General features: G+C 44.3%; 1 protein-coding gene across 1 annotated transcript in view; it reads left to right on the forward strand.

Annotated features, from left to right (window-relative positions):
* The window catches only part of TRIM66 (tripartite motif containing 66), a 32,242-nt gene extending 14,683 nt beyond the window's left edge, over nucleotides 1–17,559 (forward strand). Inside the window, 10 exon segments of the mRNA XM_021710653.1 lie at nucleotides 9,989–10,514; nucleotides 10,753–10,848; nucleotides 12,612–12,660; nucleotides 13,147–13,321; nucleotides 13,643–13,932; nucleotides 14,418–14,544; nucleotides 14,858–14,932; nucleotides 15,344–15,496; nucleotides 15,888–16,106; nucleotides 16,852–17,559. Of these exon segments, the coding sequence (XP_021566328.1) occupies nucleotides 9,989–10,514; nucleotides 10,753–10,848; nucleotides 12,612–12,660; nucleotides 13,147–13,321; nucleotides 13,643–13,932; nucleotides 14,418–14,544; nucleotides 14,858–14,932; nucleotides 15,344–15,496; nucleotides 15,888–16,106; nucleotides 16,852–16,911 (1,770 nt within the window). The 3' untranslated portion in view covers nucleotides 16,912–17,559.
* The last annotated feature ends 7,317 nt before the right edge of the window (nucleotides 17,560–24,876 follow it).

The raw sequence follows: 24,876 nt of genomic DNA on the forward strand, positions 1-24,876 counted from the left end.
AGACAGGAAGGAAGGAAGGAAGGAAGGAAGGAAGAAAAAAAAAGAGAGGGAGGGAGGGAGAGAGGGAGGGAAGAAGGGAAGGAAGGAGGGAGGGAGGGACAGAGGGAGGGAGGAAGGGAGGGGAAGGAAGGAAGAAAGGAGGAGTCCTTCTTTGTTTTTGAAATAATTTGCTGCCTTGGACCTGGGGTTGGGTAGGCAGGAGAGAATTAAACTTATGGATACCAAACAACATTTTGAGCATCTTACCACTGAAATATAATACTTAGTATAGTATCTTTCTATTTTTAAAAAAATAAGTTTTTACATAGATTATTCCATTTTATCTCTTTGTTTATCCTAGCAATACTATGAGGAAGCTACTTATTTATTTCCCTTTGAAAGATGTGCAAACTGAGACACAGAGAGGTTAAGTGACCCAAGTAAGAGTTTTATAGCTGGCCATGGGCAATGTTAGAACCAGAGCACAAGTCCCTGACTCAATCCTGTGTTCAATGACTAGGTTAAATTGCTTGTTTCTGCACCACAGTGGGAGAAATAGGACTCTATTTGGCCTCTCACCTGCTGGATTTTCCTAATTTGCAATCTTTGAAGTAGCCTGATGCCTTGCTGGAGAGTGGTCTTAGGATCTAGCCTAGTTTGGGATTGATTACCTTTATCTTGTAAAGGTATTTTGGCTTCTAGCCCACTCAGCCCGTGCTGCCCTGTGAGTGCCAGGGAAGTCAAAAGTGTATCTGAAGGTCACCGACCTGAGGAACCTGTGGGAACAGGCACGTCTATGTGTTCTACACTGTCTCTGTATCACCACAAGGAGGACTTTTGGTAAAGCAGAGCATCTGTTCACAACAAGGATCTTGGAAATGGTGCTAAAGAAGCTGGATGATGAAAACATTTCTGTGAAAATGAGATGTAAAAGTTCTAGAATGAATATTTTACTGACCTGAGCTCTACAATCTCAGGAGCAGCTTATCTCACCATCTTCCCTTAACCCAGCAGGATATTTCTGAATGAATTTTGATATTTGTCTGGCACTAGTTGTTGTCTAAGCTTCCTAATCTTGGTTCAGCCACTCTGAAGAAAAACCATGGTTACAACTCTACAGCCACAACCCTTATATCCCAAATGAAGCTAGAAGACACCGTGATAGCTTCATTTCATACTTCTGAACTAGTTAACTGCTGAAAAATACAATCCTTTCCTCAAAGTTCTCATGGAGTCAAAATTGTAGGCATCACAGAAAGCCCTATATGAGTCCCAGTTCACCTGCAAGAGGGACCTCTTTTCTGCTGCTCATAGTACAGCTCAGATCTTCAACAAAGGACTTTGAGGCCACCAAGATGCTGTTCATGGCCTAAGAGGAGTCTCAGATGCTATTTCCAGTAAGTGATACAGAAACGATAGGAATTCCTGTGATCCAGATTATTTAGAGTGATGTAGAGGAGTAAAGGATAACTAGGGAGATGGTATTTATACCATTATCAAAGCACTTTGACACCCAACTCTCAATTTGAGTCTTAGAACAATGCAGTGAGATTTACAGTAATCTGTGAGGGGGAAAATTAAAGCCCCAAAATGGGAAATGACTTGCTTAAACTCATACTCTAATCTCTGGCATTTGTGAGGAAATACCAGGCATCCTGCCTTCGTAGTCTCCTGATCCACTGCTGTGGATCACATTATGGTTCCTCAACCTCAGCAGTGACCTTTTCCTCAAGCCTGGTCCTGACAGCACTTTTGCTCAGAAGGATTCCAGGGTCTGGTGAGGCTTCTTAGGGTACAGCCTGTGTCCTGATCAGCATCTACAAAACTTTACACTACGTCCTACTCAGGCGTCAGGCCAAACACTGCCCAGGTCTAGCTCCCTGAGTTTAGCACCCTCTAAGAAGCCTGTTTCCTTAGTTCTATCCTGATTTCACTCATAGACCAAACCAAAGTTCTTTGTTTAGGACTCCTGCCCCATGAACAATAAAGTCCTTACTTCTCCTAGGCATTAAGTTTCCTATACTGTCCTGGGCAAAATACCTCTGACCTAATTCTCCTGAGTCTCCAAAGCTTGAGTTTTGAGGATTCTACTCATCAGGCTTTCAATTCAGACTTACTGGAATCTACTTTTTTCTTTTCTCTTCATTCATTCTTTTCTGTCTTTATTGGATTACCAGGTCACTGGGCACTTTTCAGTTCTTCTCTCTTCATCATCCATGAACCTTTTCCCCTTTGACTTTGGTTAGTTAGCATATATCAGCATAGTTACATTCATAGAAATAGTACAGGAGCTCTTCATTGAGATGGAGGAGCACTCACTGTCAACAAGAGCGCCAACTTTGCTATTGGAAATCAACATGCAAAATCAGCTGGGCCAGGCACGGTGGTTCATGCCTGTAATCTCAGCACTTTGGGAGGCTGAGGTGGAAGGATTGCTTGAGGCCAGGGGTTCAAGACCAGCCTAGGCAACATAGAGAGACCCTATCTCTACCAAAACATTTAAAAAAGAAAAGAAAATCAACATGTGAAATCACTTTTTTTATAACTGTGAACCTACAATTATCTGAAAATAAAGTTTTAATTTAAAAATTCTATGAACTCCACTCAAAACAAACAAACAAACAGAAAACAACAACAAAAAGAAATTACTTACTGGAAAAGTTAGTCCCTTTCTCAGCCATCTCATTCTGTTGTTTCAAGGTCTACTATTATTAAACTAGTCTATTTAATCTTGAAGCTGTTGAGGCACTAAAATATTTCAAGGATTTAATTTACAAACCTATTTACCTCTCTTCTTATCGTTTCCTTAGCCAGAGTGAAGGCCTTCAGTGTGTTTCCAAGACACAGCTCCCAAATCTTTGGTACATTTTCCTACTACATATTTACACAGTAGTTAGTCAGTCTGATGATTTTAACCACTGGAACAAAAATCTGAAACCAGAAGTGAACAGGTGAAGCTTTGGAGCAGCAACAGAAGCAGATGTCACAAAACCCATGCATTATATTTGGTACATGATCATAAACCCATATGTAGGTATCTAGTCAGCATTCTTGATCTAACAACCTTAGGAATATTTTAAGTTTTCCTACATTATATATATTGTTAGGAAATTTTAAGTTTTCCTACATTATAGCGGTAAGTAGATTAAAAGCAGAGAATCAGAATTTCTGTAATAGCAGCTAACAAAAAGGGAGAAGGCAAAAAATATCACCTGGAAAAGTTTCACGTTATGAGATCATTCACTAAAGGACAAGCTAAACCTTGTGCTCTTAGAAGTTCCTGAAATCATCACTGAACTACTTATCACTTCACTGAAGTTCCTTGACATCTCTAAGAAGTGGTCTCATTAGGCTCCTTGTTCTCTGTTTAATAAGACAGGGTAGTGTGTAAAATGTTTAGAAGTACTCCCACTCAAAATAATGTTTTAAAGACAATCACATTTTGTTATTGAAAGAGATATGTTTCAGATATCTGGAAAACTAATTTGTGTGGAACACTACCCTATTTGCACTACTTTATCCCCAGCAATATTATCTTGCTGTAAGAACCTGAAATTTATATTAAACTCAGGGCATGTGCATTAAGTGTCTGTTTATTGACTTCTCAATCACTTATTATTAGGGCATTAGCTTTCTAGCTAATGGCACAGAATTTTTAAGACTGGGCTCGGATTCCTAGTCTTGGGCCTCTATGAGCTTGGGAAATCTGGGTAATCACTCTGTGTCTCAATTTCCCTTTCTGTTAAATCAGAGCAGTGTTTTCTCTGAATTTTGACAGCACCATGTGGCAGTCATTAGAATAATAATGTCAACACATTAACTCCAGAAAGAGATCTGGGTGGTAAGTGTGGGGAGATGGAGGGCACAGGTAACAGAACACAGGTCAAGCAGAATACAGGTTAGATGGGTGCAGGGTTGTGGAGGTGACTAGTAGAAGAGGTGAAAGTTGACGATTCAGGGAGGTTGTGTAGGTCAGTTAAGTTGACAGGTGAGTCAGGTGGTAGACAGGTAGATTAAAAAGGTTATAGGTGAGGTAATTTTAGATAAGTCAGGTATGTGGCAGATACAGATAAGGATAATTGAGATAAAGAGATAAGAGACAAGAAGAGGAAAGGGACACAACAGGAACATAAAGCTTGGGAGAAGGAGGAAAAATGAGGAGCAATGAGGAGATGCTAGTTAGGGGAGGTAAGGGAGGGGACTTTAGGGTCAGGGCTGTCTCCCTTCATCTCCCAAAGATGACCTGAACTGATTATCAGAGTGAATGGTTTTGGCATTTTTACTCTTTCTCTCTGAACTAGAAAATAGTTTGTTTTCACTTATAAACCTCAAAATACACATTTTCCCTCATGAAACCCAGACATTTTGTATGTAGAAATAAAGTCAAGGTGCCAGTTACATAGTTGACAGCCTGGAAGTGTCAGGATCTCACTAACCCTATGCAGACTTTACAGCTGGAAATACACTTTCACCTCCTCTCCTTTGGCCTCTGAACAATTCTGGGTGCTAGAGGGCAGATGGTGTCATCTCTTTTAGCAGATGAGCTTCTTCTGTGTGTGAGGCGCCAAGTGTCAGACAACCTGGCCACATTCCCAAGCCCTTCTCCAATCCTAGCATGCTCTTGAGAAACACATTTCTTTTTTCTAGGCCCTAGAGACTCAGCCTGCTTTCCTTGCCCTGAAAGTTGGCCCTGCCCTTCCGCCTACTCATCTTGTAGCATTGACAGAACAGTAGCATGTTGGCTTTCAACTTTCCCACCTTCTTTTTGCACATGAAATAAGAACCTTTGATTTTAATATTTTGTAGTTTTTCACTCCAGAGAGCCAGATGGAGTGTCAGAATAACTAACACACAGCTTATAAGAGGGGGGAACCCCCCAAAACAGAATTACCTTTTGGAAGCAGGCTCCTTGTAGTATAGGCTTCCCCAACTAGGTGAGTGTTCTAGGAACCCATGGGCATCAGTGTATCAGCTAGGCTTGTTGTGAGAGATGATTTGTGGGAGAAGCGTCCCAAGCTGTGGAAAACAGATAACTGGTTCTTCTACTATGACAATGCACCTGCCCACACTGTGCTGTGTGTTCAGCAGTTTTGACCATAAATAGCATGACCCACCCTCCCTATTCATTCAATCTTGCCTTGAGTGACTTTTTTTTGTCTCCCTGAATGAAAAAAGTCCTCAAAGGAAAATGTTTTGCCAGTGTAAAAGAGGTGGTAGAAGAACTAAAAGGCATCAAAACTGACTTGTTCAAAAACTGTTTTGAGCAGTGGAAAAAGCGTCTCCATAGGTGTAGTGCATCAAACAGAGAGTATTTTGAAGGTGACTGAATTTTAAACATGTAAGAATAGATACATAATTTTTTATAAATAAATTCTTGGTTTTTTGCCCCCCTGCCCAGCATAGGTTTTAGAAATGCCACTGTGTTTGAATAGCTTGTAGAAGTGCAGTAGGATTGGCTTTCTCATGTACTTCCTCTGAGTTCTTCTCCCATGGAAGTTTCTCAGATTTCTGTTACCACTACCACAGCTTTACCACACTTGCTGATAGCATTGGTTGGTTGTGGATATGGAGGTGAAAGAGATCCGTCTAGTTTACAATATCTTGGGACTTACTACTGACCTCATGCTGTCTTTTGAGTGTTATGGGACCCAGTCCATTAGGCTCACCTTAAAATAAACTGTGACAGAGTTCCCACAATCTGTCCACAGCGTGGTCTGCATGTCTTTCTCTCACCTATCATTTTATTAACTCACATCGCATGGTATGCAATAAGTAATCAGCACAGGAGCACTGCTGTCCTACAAATGTGACCTCTACCCCTAATCTGAGAAGTTCTGTCCTTGAGGATTTTATCTTGTGCATCGTGTGACATACAGCACCTGGTCATTATTGTTTGGATGATCCCAGGTGGATTCTGGTGGTTTAATGCTTGGCAGCAAGGAACCCACTACAAGCCATCTATGTAATTCTCAATGTCCACAATAGATAAATAAACACCAGAACTGTATTAAATATACATGTCAAGTAGGGGAAAGGTAAAGAGTCTTGTGCAAAGGATTAGACTGTCATGTATTTCAGAAGGAAATGCAATAACCATTGGATATTCTTGTCCATAGATAAGGAAATATAGACTGTTACAAAGATGTGATAGTGTATAACCAGGAAAACAAGGGAATATCAAGGGATACAGGCCTGGGCGTGTTTGACCTAGCCATTGGTTTCTGATCTTGGTCCCTTAAGCTGGGTTGCATTCCTAGTTTACCCAGTTTGGTTTATGTATTCCTCCAACCCCTCCTTCTATTCAGTCTTTCTTATCCTGGAGCTTGGACTATAGAGGAAATTGAAGCTATTTAATTGGAGACTGTTGAACTACTAAGGAAAACGTCTTTGGAGAGATAAAAAGCGTTTAACTCATCTGCTTTTAAAATTGAAAATTAAGAACAGAAAATATAAGCTTTCCTAAAGCACTTAAATAATAAGGGAAAGGGGTAGGGAGAGAAGAGAAAGAAATGATAAGAAGAGATAAAAAACAGGAGAGGAAGAGAGAGATGAAGGTCAAGAGAGAGAAAAAAGGAAAGCAGATGAGGTAAGAAAAAAGAAATTAAAGAACAGAGAATGGAGAGAGAGTGGAGGGGAGTAAACCCAGAGAGGGATAGAGGCCAAATTTAAGACTGTGGCTTTGGCACCAAAGAACTGGATTCTAAATCTGTGAAAATCCTACATTGAATATACTTAGTGATGAAATACTGGAAGAATCCTTTGAGACCAGGAATGAGACTAGGATGGCTACCATCACTTCTTCTATTCAACCTTTTTCTGGAGGTCTTAGCTAGAAAAGTAAAGCTTAATTGCTTACTATTCACAGATGACATGGTTTGTGTGCACAGAAAATCCAGAAGAAAATCACAAAATGACTTCAGCAAGGTACAAGGTCAATATTAAAAAATCAATTGTATTTCTATATACAAACAGAAATAAGGATTCATGAAATGTACAAAATTATGTTTTAGAATGACAAAATAACTTAAGATGCTCTTCTGAGCCTCATTTTTCTTAAGTGTAAAATTAGGGTCTTAGCAACAATAATAACAATAATAGTAATGGCAACAGCAGTAGAAACAACTGGGGTATATGAAGTGCCTACAGTGTGCCAGACATTGTTCTACATGTTTACATGGATTATTTATTTTTAACCTTTAACAGTTATTATGAGGAGTAAATTAGATGATACATGTAAAACGCTCAGAAAATTGCCTTTTATATAATACATTCTCAATAAATCTTACCTATATAAAAATAATCATTATTTTAGAGAGATTCATAGACTAAGTTGCTTGTAGAACTAAGCCATTGTTCATTTGGCTTAAGATTTGTAGAATAAACAGTCATGTTTAAGTAGCTCATTAATTCATTTATTCATCTACTCACTCCTCTTGGGTCTAAAAATATAGTGGGGAAGCAAAATAGATAAAAATCCATGCCTTAATGGAGTTTAAAACTTAGTAGGGGAAACAGACATTAATCAAATGATATCATGGATTGTGCTATGAGACTGAAAGTACAAGTGTAAGTACAAGAGCATAAAACAAGGAACCTGCTCTGCACTAGAGAATGAAAGAAGACTTCAATGTGAAAAATGACAGTTGAGCTGAGTTCTGAAGGATATGTAGAACAGGGAAGGAGTAGGAGTATGTTCTGCATAGAGAAAGCAGTCTATCTGAAGGGGCGAGTGTTGTAGGTAAAAGGAGAGCTTGGCATGTTTTAGGAACTAAAAAAAAAAGTCTAAGTGACTGGAGCTCAGAGATGAGGAGAGGATTGTATGAACTGTGGTTACAAAGGAGGACAGGGACGGGTCATCAGGGTCTTAAGAGCCTTGTTAAGCACTTTTGCAGTTATCCTAAGAAGAATGGAGTGTACTGTGGGGCTTTATAAAAATAAATGATGTGGTCCAGAATTGTATTTTGAAAATATCCACTGAGGAGGCTACTAATGTTGTTTATGGAGATAGAAAGGTAGGTTAGGCTAGGGCACCATCAGTAGAGAGAAGAATTAGTTTTTTTGAGAGATGTTTAAGGAGTAAAACTGATAGGGCTTGGTATTAGTTTGAATGTAGGAGGAGGGATGCCCAACTGATGCCTCCTTCACAGGATCTGACTTGCAGAACTGGGTGACTAGGAGTGACATTCAGTGAGATAAGGACAGTTTTTCTTGGTAAAATAGCTTTACTAACTTTATATTGAAACTTGAGAATGTATGTGAAATATTTATTTTCCTGTGGAAATTTGAATGTCCCACACATGCGGAAAGGAATGACAGGTTTGGGATTCTGATTTTGGAAGCTTAGAGATGCTTAATCCTTGTTTCCCTTTATCTTTCAAAATACGTCAATTTGTTATATATTTAGTCTTTTTTTTTAAAAGAGGCAGAGATATCAAACTTATAAATTCTTGAAGGTTACATTTAGAACCAGTCTCCTCCCTCTTCCCAAATCTATCTCTTCAATATGAAAAATGGAATCGATTCAGTGCAGAAATTTATGTCAACTTATTTTAATCAACATTTTAAGTCTCTTATTCTTAGATCACAAGTATTTAGGTATGAGAAAATAATTTTTGGAGTTGAGGCCGGATTTGGTGGCTCAACCTGTAATCCTAGCACTTTGGGAGGCTGAGGTGAGTGGATTGCCTGGGCCCGCAGGTTCAAGACCAGCCCGGGCAACTTGGCAAGACCTCGTCTCTACAGTGAATTTTAAAAAAATTAGCCGGGCATGGTAGCACATACCTGTAGTTCCTGCTACTTGCAAGGCTGAGGCAGAAGGATCACCGGAGCCCAGCAGGTCAACACTGGGGTGGCTGTGAGTGTGCCACTGCACACACTGCGACAGAGTGAACTTCAACTGAAAAAAAAAAAAATATATATATATATATATTTGGAGTTGGACATTATTGCTTTATCCAGTGATTGTACAGACTGGGCCATATTAAAATTTAGCTGCTCTGAAGTTCTCTGCTTCTGGCTTAGAATGTCCTTGGCAAGTATACTAGAGCTACAAAGGACCTTCAGATGTCTTAAAGTCTATGTCATATGCTAGTGGTGCTCTAAACAAGCTTATAGGCTCTTACAGGAGTTGACCTAGTTTCCCCAGGAGTGATTGGAACTTTCTGAACCTTGGTATTCTCTCAGAGAATATCTGAGGGAGATAAGAGTTTGGACCCTTTTAACCCTCTGCCACTTTTATGTCACATAAACTATCCTGTAGGACCCCTTGAAGGGAAGAGAAGCCACTAGTGGTATAGTCAGAAGGGAATGTGAAATTAGAGGGCAGTCCTACCATCTGACCTTTTGCTTAGGTACAGGACTGGGTAGGAGATGTGGCTGATGTGCCTGCATGTGGGTGTACCTCAGGTCTGGTGGTAAGTTCTTTTTCTTGCTCTTGCTCTCTGGCCATACTCGCACATGTGCCTCTCCTCCCCACCCTACATACACACCAGTGTCCTCAGTCTGTGCCTCCCTCTCTGTGTCATATCCTAGCAGTCCCTTTGGTGTCAGGGATGAAAACAGGACTTCATGTGATGTCTGAGTCATTGGCAGCTACTAGCTTGAGACCAGAGTGGAATCTTTTTTTTTTTTGAGTTGGAGTCTCACTCTGTCACTCAGACTGGAGTGCAGTGACCACTCCCAGCCACTGCAGCCTCGACCTGCTGGGCTCCAGCGATCCTTCTGCCTCAGCCTTCCAAGTAGCTGGAACTACAGGCATGCACTACCACGCCTGGCTTATTTTTGATTTATTGTAGAGATGAGGTCTCGTCAAGTTGCCCGGGCGGGTCTTGAACACACGGGCATGGGCAATCCACTCACCTCGGCCTCCCAAAGTGCTGGGATTACAGGCTGAACCAATGAGCCCGGCCCAGAGTGGAATCTGAGCATGGGGTCTCCTGTGGGCTGGGTCTGCCCTGTCCCTCCATTTCCAGCTAACAGCCTGACTCTACCCTCATCTCTGCTCCCACAGCATTCCACCTCAGTGAGCATCATGGGGTTTTCCAACACCTTGGAGATGGACTTGTCATCTACCAGGCTGGCGAGGACCCTGGAGCCACAGATCCAGAGTGTGAGCAGCCAGACAGCCGCCCCCCACCAAACAGAGCCAAACCTGCTGAGTGGCCCCCCTCAAACTCTGTCCAGCCCAACAAGTGTTCAAACCCAGGATACGCCCAACCTGACAACCAGTCACTTACAGACTGTGCCCAGCCTTGTGTGCAGCACATTCCAGTCCATGCCCAACCTGATGAGTGAGTCCCCCCAGACCATGGCGACCCTAGCGAATGATCACTGTCAGCCTGGGCCCAGCCTAATGTCTGGTCACTCCCAAGCTGTGCCGAGTCTGTCAGCTTGTCCTCTGCAGAGCATGGCTCCAGTTCCTGACATGCAGCTGGAAACTGGGTCCAGCTCCAGTCTTGGCTCTGGCCGAATGGCAGGGAGCCTGTGTGCTGGAGACGTGGCTGACCCCTCCCTGAGGAATGCCTTATGCAAGGTATGTCTTGGGGAATGTCATTCACTTTGCTCATCACTGGGCAACAGTTCAACCACCAAAAGCTTTATCCTGGCTATAGCTTAACAGCTCTAAGACTGCGAATGTCTTATTTCTTTGATTCCTTTTGATATTTCACTTTTGAAAGATTGAAAGTGAGGATTCCACCCGCTTCACTGACTCCCTGGGACAAGGACCTACAGCTCCTGGTTTGGAAGCTCCCAAGGACTTGGCTGTCCATTCAGAACTAGAGGAGCCGATTAACCTCTCTGTGAAAAAAACTCCACTGGTGCCAGTGGTCAACACTTCCACAGCTCTGCAGCAGTACCAGAACCCAGAAGGTGAGACTCACGTAAGCAGCCGGCCCTTCATGTTGGCCACAGACTTGAGCAGGTGGACTCAGCACTTCCACGTGAGAGTGGCCAGCAGACAGGTGCTAAGCCTGGGGAGCAATGCTTCTCTCTGAGGCTGAATTCACTTCCTCCTCCAGTACTGACTTAGGGACACCTGTTCTGCGATTTCCTCACTATGGCCATGGCTGATCCAGGCATGGCCAGGACTTAATCTGCTGTAACACCCCACGCAAGAAGTCCTGGGGGTCTGTGCTATAGTTAGCGAGAACTAGAACTCACCCTAGAGGGCTAGCCTTGACAACATATTATAGAAATGAGTGTGTCTGATTTTGGAGTTCAACAGATCAGATAGAAAACCAGCTCTGTCTCCTTATATCTGATCCTGGGTAAGATACCTAACCTCCATAAGCTGGTTTGTTTCTCTGTAAATGAGGCAAATCATATCTACTTCATAGACCATTGGGGCAAATAACTATAGTGAAATCATTTGATAACCTTCTCTGTAGTAGCAAGAATTTCTCTTGTACCTGACAGTCATGTGTTGTGCCCCATAGTACAAGGAATTCAGGCCACTGGAGATTGACTCTGATTCTTTGTTCAGCTACTCATGCCCCTTCTCAAACCAGGCTAGGCTAATATTTGTTCTTCTGTGGATGGTGGGGCTAGTTGGGAAGTTAGGAAGTAACTTCTTAGTGATCCCTGGGTACTTTTTTAGTTCAGTATATGATGTGTGTTTAATTTGTAATGATCAGTCTATTTCCTATTTATTTATTTATTTTTATTTTTATTTTTTTGAGTTGGAGTCTCACTCTGTCGCCCAGACTGGAGTGCAGTGTCCGCTCCCAGCCACCGCAGCCTCCACCTGCTGGGCTCCGGCAATCTTTCTGCCTCAGCCTTCCAAGTAGCTGGAACTACAGGCATGCGCTACCATGCCCGGCTAATTTTTTGATTTATTGTAGAGAGAGGTCTCGTCAAGTTGCCCTGGTGGGTCTCGAACCCACAGGCTCAGGCAATCCACTCACCTCAGCCTCCCAAAGCGCGGGATTACAGGCTGAGCCACCGAGCCCGTCTATTCCCTGTATATCGTCTATTCCCTATATATTTAATATGTGAAAACAAAAGAAACAATTTTTCTCTTTTTGCCTTACACTGACTGAAAGACCAACTGAAAAGTTATTGATTCTTGTTATACAAAATAATGAAACCCTGCATTTAATGCAAAACAATTTTTTAAATTTTTTGCCCATGTAAAGTGCTTAGGATGGTGCCTGGTGCTGAGTGAATGTCAGTAAATGCTAGTTCCCTGCTTTTGCTCCACCACTGCCTCTTGCCCACAGAGTGTGAGCTGGATTCTCAGGCAGTGCTAGAATCCCAGCTCTTGGCTGAAAGGTAAGAGGCTGGGCAGAATGACTCCCCAGGGCAGGTGACACCAGTGTACTAGGAACATGTGATTTCTGAGCTCATTCAAAAGTAAGAAGCTGGCCCCTCAGTATCTGCCCTAACACTCACCTGTAGGCAGTCTCTGAGCATTATCTGTGTTCATCTTTTTAAAAGAGGGTGACCTTCTTCCTCTCTCAGGAAGGAGATCCATGGTAGGATTGTCACTACTATGAATGACTGCAGTATAGGCAACAATTGCATGACAGGTGTGTGGACAAAGCTATGAATAGCAGATGTAAGTGGAAGGTGTGGGTGATAGAATATGTTGTCACAAATGTATATCACAGGTATGTATTTGTCATTTGCCTTAGAGTATGAGAGGAGCCTACAGCTGGATACAAAAGAGAACCAGAGCATCAGGTAACAGCCTTTTGGCCAACCTCCCCCTCCCACCCCTAACTTTGTGTCCTGTAAGTTTGACACAGAAGTAAGAATCCTCAATGACTTAACTAGAGGCAGAAGTCTGTCTGCAACTGACTTCTTCAACTCCCAGACCCTTAGGAGATGTCTTTGTGGTTGGACATCTGGGATGGCTGTGGGAGGATGTCCTGTCTCCTACACCATGAGGCGTGCGCTCTGTGTAACCTTCACACTTCAGGGAGCCCCCATCTTTCACCAGGAGCTGCAGTAAAGGGCTTCCCAGTGGCTTACAGAGCCTGGCTGGGCAAAGCTGGGCAGGAGGGTAGATGTGGACCTTTCAAGGGTCAAACAGAGGAAATGTTGAGAAGCAATTCAGTTGGGGAATCATGGAAGAAGGGGAATCATGGAAGAAGGGGAATCACGGAAGAAGGGGAGAAAAACTACGGGATGATCCCACCAAGACCCAGGGTGTCTCTCTTATTGCAGAGTCTTCAATCATGAGCCCAAGATTCCCTACGTGCGACTAGAGAGACTTAAGGTCTGTGCTTCCTCTTCGGGAGAGATGCCTGTGTTCAAACTGAAGCCACAGAAGAATGATCAGGATGGGAGCTTCCTGTTGATCATTGAGTGTGGTACTGAGTCCTCCAGCATGTCTATTAAGGTACTGCTTTGCTCTGCCTTGGCCTTGAACCTATTTGGCCCAGCCTAGGAGCCTATTCTTTCTCTCCACTACTGCCAAAATTCTGGCTCTGGGGTCTTTTCTGAGTTTCTGAATGGGGTTATAGCTTGGTCAGACATTGCCCCTTGCTGCAAGAGGCCTGTGAGAGGCACATTAAGAGTGAGCTGTCCCTAATGGGCGTGGTTGATTGGGGTCTTGGAATAAGTAGTTTCCACAGTAGGTGCTCAAGGCCTGTAGTCCTTCTCCCCGTCTCTTGATAACTTATCAGTAAGTCTGATGGCTCAGACTAACTTCTTCCCCAAGGTCAGCCAGAACAGCCTACCTGATGCCATCCAGGCTCCAGGTCTTGGGGGAAGAAAGGTCACTGTTACTTCTCTGGCTGGGCAGCGGCCACCAGAGGTGGAGGGCATACCTCCTGAAGAACACAGACTCATTCCTCGAGCACCAGGAGCCAAGAAGGGGCCTCCAGCCCCAATAGAGAATGAGGACTTCTGTGCTGTGTGTCTCAACGGGGGAGAGCTGCTGTGCTGTGACCACTGCCCCAAAGTATTTCATCTTTCCTGCCATGTACCAGCCTTGCTCAGCTTCCCAGGGTGAGTCATGTCAGTCCAGGGCCATTGCCTGGCTAGCAGGGTTATCTTCCAGGGGTTCTTATTCCAAACCAGGCCCACAGAGCTCCCCAGGGTAGGCTTACTCTCCTTCTGGGCCTGCATGAATTGCAGATCTGTGAGTGAGTGGGCCCTATAGCTGTGTGCCTCCTGCACACAGGCAGGTAGATATTTGAGATTTGGTTGGCTTCCCTTCCTCTTCTACTCTCAGCTTCTTTCTGTACATGGATTTGTGTCTCTACTACTGTTCCAGGCACCCCTAACTCCTGTTATTCTGGATTCACTAAATCCTGAGTTACTGAATTTCTTTCAAGGTTGTGACTAGGAAGCCATTCCTTACAGGGACTCAGCAAGGGCCAGGGACCCAGTTTCCCACTCATTGCCTCCATATCTGTCTTGGGGCAAGGGGACAGGGAACAGTGCTCTGGGCAATGTGCTGAGTCCTGACATAGTCTCACCTGCCTATGCAGGGGAGAGTGGGTGTGTACCTTGTGCCGCAGCCTGACCCAGCCTGAGATGGAGTACGACTGTGAGAATGCCCGCTATAATCAGCCTGGAATGCGGGCAACTCCTGGCCTGAGCGCATATGACCAGAAGGTAGGGAGGGGTCTCTGTTCTCTGCCCAGGGAAGCCCTTCTATGCCTACAGGGTCTGAGGCCTTTCAGAGGGGATGAGGGGCCTTTCTGGGTACCTTTCTTTTGGGCTGTGCTTGACAACTTGTCCCATGGGAGTTTGGATGATTTTCCTTCTTCCAGCAGTTTTCTTCTGGCATGGGAGCCTGGACTGTGCCTTTGTACAGTGGCTGGCACCCTGTGGAACAGAGCCAGGGAGTAATCAAGGTCACCATCTTTAGTTCTTATTGAGGTGGACTCAGAACTAACTGACACTGTTGTCAATTCTGATTTTGCAGAAGTGTGAGAAGCTGGTGTTGTCTTTGTGCTGCAATAGCCTCAGCCTGCCCTTCCATGAACCTGTCAGCCCCCTGGTAAGAAAGGCCGTACTGTTTCTGCCTGTGACTGTCCTTTCTTCTGCTCAGAGGGTCCAGGCCATGCGGCAGGATTACTGTGGTTCCTGGGGTGGGCTCAGAGCATGGCCACTGGAAGTAGGACAGTATTAATCTGTGGATAGTCCAGGGGACCCTGGGAAACAAGGCCATTCCAGCCTCCCCCAAACAACTGCTACTGCATCAGATCTGACTTGACAAGTGACACATTCCTCCTTTTCCCTTTGTCTTCTTTCTTCATACTTTTCTTCCTGCTGCTGCTCATCTTTTTCTTTCTTCTGTTCTTTCGTTTATATTCCAACTCATTCTCCATCTCTTCTTCCTTCTTATCTATACCTCCACCACTTCTCTCTTCTTCCTTTGCTTCCTTCTCCCTGTCTCTCCTCCCTCAAGGCCCGACATTATTACCAGATTATCAAGAGGCCCATGGACCTGTCAATCATCCGGAGGAAGCTGCAAAAGAAGGACCCAGCTCACTATACCACCCCAGAGGAGGTGGTGTCAGATGTGCGCCTCATGTTCTGGAACTGTGCTAAGTTCAATTATGTATGTCTTGCCTGTTTTCCCTCTCTCCAATTCCCAGTGACCCAAGACTGTCATGGCTGGGTGGAGGTAGGAGCTCAGGTTTGCTCCTGGGCTGCCATGAGGACTCAGGAGAAGACTCCTGGGGCCTGCGGTGGTGGGTGTAAAAGCTCTCCCCCCAACTTGGGCTGCCTGAGCACGGACTCAGGAGGAAAATGGGGAGGCACTAGTGACTGGCTACCAGTCAGGGTCACTTCTGCCTTAAGAACTGCTACCAAACTGGTTATCCTGAGTCCTAGGAGAAAAATGTCAAATTCCAGACATGTCTTGTGTTCTTTGTGTAACTCTTGAGGAACCTGGAAGAGATGGACTGGTAGCAACAGGCTAGACTATCACCGCTCTCCTTTCTCATCAGCCTGACTCAGAGGTTGCTGAGGCCGGCCGCTGCCTGGAAGTGTTCTTTGAGGGATGGTTGAAGGAGATCTATCCGGAGAAACGGTTTGCCCAGCCACAACAAGAGGACTCAGACTCCGAGGAGGTGTCTAGTGAGAGCAGATGTTCCACTCCTCAGGGCTTCCCATGGCCCCCCAACATGCAGGAGGGCATTCAACCCAAGAGGCGGCGGCGACATATGGTAAAGAGCTGCTGCCAGCTGGTGATTGGGCAAGCAGAGGGCACCCAAGCAACACAGTAGAGCAACCTAGAGTAAAGCTGCTCACATGGCACAAGAGATAGTGCTGATAATAAACTCTCACTTCCAACCTTTTAGCCCATAAGGAAGGCAGGATACTACAGAACTCATCAACTCTAGCTACCCACGAGGCTTGAAATTCAGAGAGGCGCATGTACCTGCCTAGGGTTACCCAGCAAATTAGCAGCAGAACTAGGGTAAGAAACCAGGTGTGCTGATTCCCAGCTCAGTGCTAGTTATACTACATGGCGGTTGTGATGCCCATAACAAGAGAAGTACCTGGTCTCAGTGCCTGATCTCCATTTGTGTTTGAGGGAGAAAGGGAAGGGATCTTTTTCAGACCCTTGGTATAGGGAAGGAAGAGAGGTATTGCTTGCAGCAAAGAGCGCCTCTCTGACCTTTCAGCTGGTCCAACCTGTGTAGACCTGAAACATAAATTCAGTGCAGTTAGTGCAACTGAAATGTGTAGCCTACCTACTGTGTGCCAGGGTCTGACCAGCCATCCCCAGTTATTTATGGTACTTAGCACACAATGTTTAGTGGCTTTAGTAGGTTTTACTGTTGCATTCCTGGGGTGGAATAAAGTACTCTGAATCTTAAGAATCCCAATCTTGACACAGCCTTTTCATGTTAAAAAAATTCTTCTTTTGGCTCTTTTAATTCCTAATATATGTATTTTTTCTTTCAGGAGAATGAAAGAGCAAAGAGAATGTCATTCCGCATGGCCAGCAGCATCTCCCAGGTGTGAGCTGGGAGGACACTTTGGCAGCTGGCGTCCCATCCTGTTGACCGTTCCTCCCCATCTTTCAGCTTATTCTCTTCAGAATGTGGATGTTAGACGAGTCTTGTGGAGCTGTGTAGTGCTCTTCTTTGCCATTTGCATCTACAGCATTTATTTGGGAGCCATAGTGCATCCACTACAGAGAAGATTTCAGTAATAAACAGGAAAGAGGGAGGTGCTCCTTATTACCAGAATAATCAGATGTATAGGGTCCACTTGACAAGGCCATGCCTAGTCAAGCTTGGGAGGACCTACCTTCCTTGGTGAGTTTTTTCTGCTTAGGAAAGCAGACCTTTCTCACCCTTCAGTGTCCAGGGCTCAGGAACTGTGTATATCTGAACTCTTCCTGGGTTCAGAAGTGGGTAAAAGAAGGGAGAGAGGTTTGGACATATGGCAGGCCTGTGATTCCTGGTCCAGCACAGCCAAAGACTTTTACTGTTTGCCTTTACTTGTTCTGTCTGGACAGAGGTACCTGCCACAGGCAGAATAATGGAGGCTTCTGGAGGTCATAGGTCTCAATTGGTGCCTATTCAAGTTCTAACGGTTTTCAGGGTATTTGTTTTGCATACCCCCTTTCCCAATGTTGACTTAAATAGCTGCTGTGAAAATACTCTGGATGGTATCCATGCTTGATTGAGGTGGGTAGCTGTGTAGAGACCACTTACGTCCTTTGGCTCAGGTTTCATTTGCAGGCTTAAAAATATGTCAACTTCAGTCTGCCCTCTGTGCCACTTATTTTGGGCTAATAGCACTTTGGTGTCAGAACCTTTCTTTGTAGAAGTGGATTGTGGGTGCTTCTCAGTGGCCACCCCTTCATCATTCCCATTCAGAGGTCTGGATCCTGAGTTCTGCTTGGGAAGCTGCTGTCTGCTTCAGGCACCGAGTTCTCTGGGCAAGGAGAGTGACCCACAACTAGCTCTCTCTGTTGGGCCTCTCCTCCTGCTTAGAGATTCTAGTTCTCAACCTTTCCAAGTTCACAGAGCCAAAGATCAGAAGTGAGTCTTCTGACTAGCCTGCCTCTAGGCTGTCTACAGCCACCCCCCCCCCCACCAAGTCAACACTCTATCGGCAGCCCTTTTTTGTTGGAGAAGGCCTCAGGAATCGGCAGGAGCTAAACCTAGGCATTCCTGGGGGAGGTACCTTTAGGGTGGAGAAGGGGGAGCATCAAGAGGTCAGAAGCAAGTGTCCTTCAGTGACCCTGAAGAAACTTCAGGACATTAGTTCTCCTAGAATACAGAGAGAAGCCTGGAAGCCATGGGAACAAGGAACTCCAGGATGCATCTTGAATGGATCTTCATGATCTATGCAGGGTGCTTGTGAGGAAGTGGCATAGGCAGATACTGGAGGTCAAGTTACCACCCAAGCAAGGGCTTAGTTGAGAAGGAACCTATTGCTAATACTGTTGGCGGGGGCACCAGGGAGGGAGGGCTGTGGACCTGGCATTTTAGTGGTCTGGCCCTGAGACAGCTCTCTCTGGTCCTGTCATGGCATGGCTAATCAGGGGAGTATCAGGGCATGGCTTTGCTTTTGCTAGGAGATGCAATTTAAGAAAGTTCTTGTTTGTAAGGCCTTTGCTGATGAGCATTTTTAAAATCAGAAAATATTTCCTCTGTTTTTGTGAGTTGATGATATTGCTCATTTCCTTCCCTTCTCAGACTGAGAGATCATCTTCACTTCAAATCAAACCATGCCCAGTGACTTGCCATTCTTGCAGCAGCACTTGCAAAATTCTAAGTAGATGGCCTACCATAATTCTGTTTTCTAGTTTGGGATAACTAAGTTTTTAAGGCAATCTTTGGACTTAGGTCTCCGCTCTTTGGGACTTTCTGGTTTTGAGTCTTTTTCTCTGTTGAGTTGGCAGTTTCCCTCTGTACTTGCCTCACTAATTCTTGCCCTTGGTTATTCTTCCACATGCCCACCCCTCTGAGTGAGTGTTGTTGTACTTGGTGTTGGGGCAGTCAGCGACTGTTGACAGGCTCATACCTGATTAAGGTCCTTCCTCTGAACTAAACAGAGGTCACAAATATGAAGCAGAAATGTTTGACCAAAAGCCTGGCTTCTCTTACGTTAGTGACTCTCCCATCTTGAGTGTGGCTGGCTGGGCCCAAGGATCAGTTTTCTGGGCCAGGGGATATTAGTAATGTAGCAGAGAACCACATATTCCCTTCCCATCATAGAGATCCTGCATGCTGAAAGGCCCTCTTAAGCACATAAGTAGGAATGGGTAAGGACAGGGTATCTTTTCCTCTAAGAGTATGAGGCCCTAGCCTACCACACCATCCCTATGCCAGTTATCCCATGGCACTGCCCTAACCCTGGCTTTTCCTATGTACCTAGCTACCAGTTTTTTGAGTCATGGTTTGGTTTTGCTTTTGCATGCAAAAAAAACAGAACATGACTTTTTAGAAATATATATATACACACATATATATGTATATATATATATACACACACACACCCATATATATATATGGATATTATATATATATATATATTATATATCTCCTGCTAGCCAAGTGACTGCCTGCAGAAGCTGTTTGCTGACATCTGGGCCTATCCTGCTTTTGACTTATTTCCATAATGGCCCTATTTTGAATTGAGTAAAGTCCTTTGGCCCTTGAAAGTCATGCAAGTGCCAACACAGTGAGTTTTGGACTCCTATGGTACAGCATGCAGTCCTAGGGGAAAAATTGGCTTCTTGAGTGTGCTGAGAAACAGGACAGTCCAATGGTTTTAGCTGATGTAAAGGGGATTTTGGGGCAAAAATTGATTCAGGATAAACTTGCAGAGCACTCTTCCACAGAACATGGGTAGGTTGGCCTTGCCTGACTTCTAGCAATTACTAACTATACAACCTGCCTGCCACTAGTTCCCCTCCCTGAGTGGCAGCACCAGACCCTCCATAGGCTCTGCTCCACAGCAGGCCCTGTCATCAATCCTGGCAGACTCTGGCTCTCTGTACCTATTTCTGGCAACAGGTCTTTGCTTGGATCCCAATAGTTAGGATTCTCTTTGTCTGTTCCTGCCTCTGGTCTGCTCCCCCTCTCACTCCATAGGGTCACCTGCAGTATTTTCTGAATGCCTGCATTGAGCTTTGTGCTTTCTGATCACCACCTCTTATGCTTCCTCTTCTCCTTTCTCACTGCGCCAAATTTACCCTGTTCCCTTTAGTCCATTTCCATGACCTTGGTCCTCTCTCTCCTTTCCTAGTCTCTTGACTTCCTCCTGGACTTTTTCATCTCCCCAGCCTGAACCCATGTCCCATCATACAATGACTTTTTTCCCCCAGCATCCAGAACTTTCTCATTCCCTTCAACTTCTGCTGAAGCTCTTAACCATTCTTCATTTTCTGCATCATTCTATTTTCTGCTGCCTTGTCTTGGGCTGCTGAACATGACGAATTCATCGTTGACAACCTCAGTTGAGCTCTCAGTATTGATTGGAAATTCCTAAACTTGTCATTACTCTTCTTCCCCATTCATGCCCTTAATCTTTGCTCTTAGCAAATGACTTGACTGTATTGTCTACTTTATGGAAGAGATCCCCTAAAGCAAGAACCTCCTTGTGCACTGCTCCTCTCTCTTCTCCCATTGATCCATGTCTGTATCTGTCGTCTCTTTCCCTCTTGCTCCAGTTTAGTTCCTTATCTCTTGAATTCTGTTATATGTCCTCCAAAACTTTGTTCCCTCACTTATTCCACTGCTTGTGCTTCCTCTTTCCTCTCCATTGGCTACCTCCACATAGCCTGCAAACAAGCAATGTTCTCCCCAAGATTAAAACAAAATTTCTTGGAGTCTGTTGCCTCTTACACTTTTTCCTTCTTTGAAAAATAACTTAAAAAAAAATTATTTCTTCTCAGTTACTCCTTAGTTCACCATGGTTTTTCATAGAAGTCACCAATGACTACCGAGTTGCCAAATTGAATGAATACCTTTTAGTCCTGTCTTGAACTCTCCAAGCTTTTCACACAACCACCACTCCCTTTGTGAAACAGCCTCTTTCCTTGACTTTTATGATACCAAGTCTCTCAATTCTCTTCTTAGCCCTCAACCATATAGGCTGAGCTCTCCTTGAAACCCAGACAGGGATATGTCTGTGACTATCTGCAGTCTTTCCTTTTCAGGAGTTGGTTAAGCAGGAAGAATGATGGCCACTCCTGCTTCCCCTGTCTGTGTCTACTTTAGTCTCTTTATTCCCCTGAACTCAGTTCTCCTCATGCCAAGCACATGTATGAACTCCTGCTGGAAGGACAGCATCTGGAGGTCCTTCCCTCTGTCTCTCCCAGTCAGCACTGAGACAGATTTTAGCCATGTTTGCTGAGGGGTCCATCTAAATCAGTGGAAGAGTATGGATTAGGTTTTATAGCATCCAGGCCACAGTCTGGCCACAGCCTGTATTACCAGGCTGGTGGGCAGCTCATGGTTAGAGCCTGCTACAGTTGGTAAGGAGCCTGGATTGTGGTAAGACGTGTTTCCATGCATGGTTCACCCCTAACCAGCAGAATCCTTGCAGGGGTGAGTGTCTGCCACTGATCACACTCTGATGGAGGGGAGACTGGGAAGTACTGGGCCCTTACTTGCTTGGGCTCAACTGGGGTCAGCATGATTCCCTTTAGCAGGGTCTTCTCACCTGTGCTCATCATCACTACCTGCATGCTCCAGTTGAGGCAGATGTTGGTTGCTTTCTTGGAGGTAAGGGGGTATAGTAGAAAGACATCTAATTTGAGAGTCTGAACACCTACATTTTGGCCCTTCCAATTATGAGATGTGTGACCTTGGGTACAGTTTCCTCATCTATAAATTGAGTGGAGGTGCCTGAGAACAGTGATCTCTCAGAAGCTCTCTAGCACTAAAGATGTTAATTGTGATTCTAATTCTAAAGCTTAGACCACACAAGGAACAGGAGAACTCTGGGGGTGGGACACAGCTGGGGAGTCCAAACCAGGGTAAGGAAAAGGGACTCACAGGCCAAACAGAGTTGCTTTAAGAAAGTTCTTATCAGTTGGTGCTGCTTCTCGAGTCATATGCGCATTCTTCAAGCTGCACCTCTTTCTTGGTTGTCTGGGATGAGTTCCTCCGAGGCCTTCACTAGAAGTGGTTATTGGATCCAAAGTGGTTAGGGGCATAAGGGTGGAATATTTTAAGAAGAAGTGTCACTGATTTTAAAAGAATCTACACATTCAAGGACAAATAAAAAATAGCACTTTTCTTTGTCAACAACTGTGTCCTAGAGTATTTTTAAGTGAAGATGGTTGAACCTACGGCATGGCCTACTTGCCCCTAGACTCCAGCATCATAAGGACCTAAGGTGGGGAAGAATAGACTGGGAAGCCTTTTTCTCTGGGGAAGAATTCAGTTCTCTGCTTCTATTTATTTATTTACTTTAGAGGCAGGAGCTGGCTATGCTGCCTAGGCTGGCCTCAGACTCCTGGGCTTAAGTGATCCTCTCACCTCAGCCTCCCAAGTTGCTGGGACTACAGGCATGTACCACTACATTTCTGCTTCTTATTGCATGAACATAGCCTGTTCTTCAAAATGCAGGCAGTCAGTTTGAGAGGAGAGAAGCATCTTATGAATGCCTAGCACTTCCAGGTACTAAATACTTCAAGAATGTCCTTTATATAGTGGTGTTCTCCAGTTACTTATTCTTAGCTGTCCTCTCTGTTTACCCTATGCCAGTGGTTTCTATCCATTTTGAGGGTAATGAATATTTGTCATTCAAACTAATAAAGTTTGAACCCCTTTCCTATTTTTGGTGAATTTCCACCTCAGGAGTCTTGGGAGGCACAGCTCACTCCTCACTACAGAAGCAAAATATACTAGAATCTTGATTTTCCAGTATCCCTTGAAGCCAGGGTATAGGCCTAATGGTAGTGATTTTTTTTTAAACCCAGACACTTCTGTCTGGTGGCAGTGTTGGTTGCAGGGAGGTGGGGTTTCCATGGCAGCAGTAAAAGGTAAAGCACCTGGTGACAGATGGCAATGAATTTCTTCAGCAGACCAATTCCACGCATGATTTCAGCGATTGTTCCTGGCTGCATAGCTCTGAGCTTAATTCTCCAGCCTTCCTGACAATTCTGTGAACTACCTAAAAACCTAATAAATTCATTTTCTGTTTAAATTAGCCAGAATTGTTTTCTGGTACTTGCAACTAAACACTCTATCTGATGTTTGGAGAATCTAAGTCACGAACTTACTCTTCTGAGCTCCAGACCCACATATCCTATGGTCTATTGGACACTACCACTTGGATGGATCAATGCCACCTGACACACTAGCCACCCCTGGCCCCCTTAACATATTCTTCCTTTCATATTCCCCATCTCAGCATCCAGGGAGGTAGGAAGAAAACTAGGGGATGTGGTATCAGAGAAGTCAAGGAAGTTTGTGTTTCAAGGAAGGATAATCATCAGTTTTTTGTTTTTTTGTTTTGGGTTGGAATCTCATTCTTGTCACCCAGGCTGGAGTGCAGTGGTATGCTCATGGCCACTGCAGCCTCGACCTGCTGGGTTTAGGTGATCCTTCTGTCTCAGCCTTCCAAGTAGCTGGAATATAGATGCACGCCATCACGCCTGGCTTGTTTTTGTGATTTATTGTAGAGATGAGGTCTCACCAAGTTGCCAAGGCTGGTCTCGAACCCCTGGGCTCAGGCAATTCTCTCGCCTCAGCCTCCCAAAGTGCTGGGATTACAGACTGAGCCACCGTACCCGACTGAGACCTGGAAATCTTTTTTGACCTCCTACATTTTTCTAGATTGATCCAAGTACCTGAACCTTTCCCCTGCTTGCTCTAACTTTCTGCTATGTTTTGTCCTAATTTTTTTTTTTTTGAGATGGGGGGTCTCGCTATGTTGCTTAGGCTGATCTCAAACTCTTGGACCAAGGATCCTCCTGTTTCGGCCTCCTGAGTAGCTGGGATTAGAGGCACTGGCCACTGCATCCTGCTTGTCTTTACTGATTTTATTAGTACTAGTTCTTTTCTGGGTCCCAGGGACGCAGAACCTCTGCTTCCTAGTCCTCAGGTTCTATGACAGGTTGCTAGCCAGGCCCACTTACCAGGCAAGTATTGCCCTCATACATAGGTCTGCATTATGACCTCTTCTTTCACACCTGGACTATGGATTGTTTTATCCCCTAGCCAGTATAGACATAGTATCCAGGGTCCAAGAACATTTCAAGAGCCTATAAAAATAAGTCCTAAAATTTTTAAAAATTACAAATGGCAAAATATACATGTCTAATTAAATGTCTATAGAGTATACCATTATGTTAAATCTATTAACAATTAGCTTCACAAAAATTTTGTTACATTTGAAAACAATAGGTTAGGGTTTCTCACCTAACAAGAAAAGCTAAATACACAAGATAACTGCCAAGAAACTAGAGCTCAATGTAAATTAATGAATTACTCCTAGCCAAATAATTTAAAAAGCAAAATCACAAAAAAAGTTTCAAAATTTTGTGGTAAAAACTGTATTTACTATAGGCTGTAGGTGCCTTTGCATTTTCAATGTAGGGCCTCCCAGAATAAGAATGTCTGGTATCTGGGAAGAACCCACATCCATGAGCCCTTGGGGCTATGTTCGGACAGGGGGCTTGTCTACAAGGTATGGTTTGGGAAATGAGAGTGTGTAATCAGTCTCTAGAATCCACTTTCCAACTGTAGCAGAGACTGCTAATTCTTGCCAATATCTATTTTCTTCTTAATTTTCATAATACGCCCCTCCCTCACTTTTCCCAGTCTCCTTTACAGCTACATGTTTTCTTCTGATTGTGTTCTAGTCAATCAATTATGAGAAGCAATAGTGTATACAACTTCCAGGACACATTTTACGATAAATTGCCTTTCTTCTGGCTCTTCTCTCCTTCCTCCTGATAGGAACACAGTATGCAACTGGTCATCCGGCTTCAATCATGCAGATGAGGGTGACATC

Source organism: Carlito syrichta, unplaced genomic scaffold (genome assembly GCF_000164805.1).
Source record: "Carlito syrichta isolate Samal-C Ts95f unplaced genomic scaffold, Tarsius_syrichta-2.0.1 Scaffold296499, whole genome shotgun sequence".
In the NCBI taxonomy this organism is placed as follows: domain Eukaryota; kingdom Metazoa; phylum Chordata; class Mammalia; order Primates; family Tarsiidae; genus Carlito; species Carlito syrichta.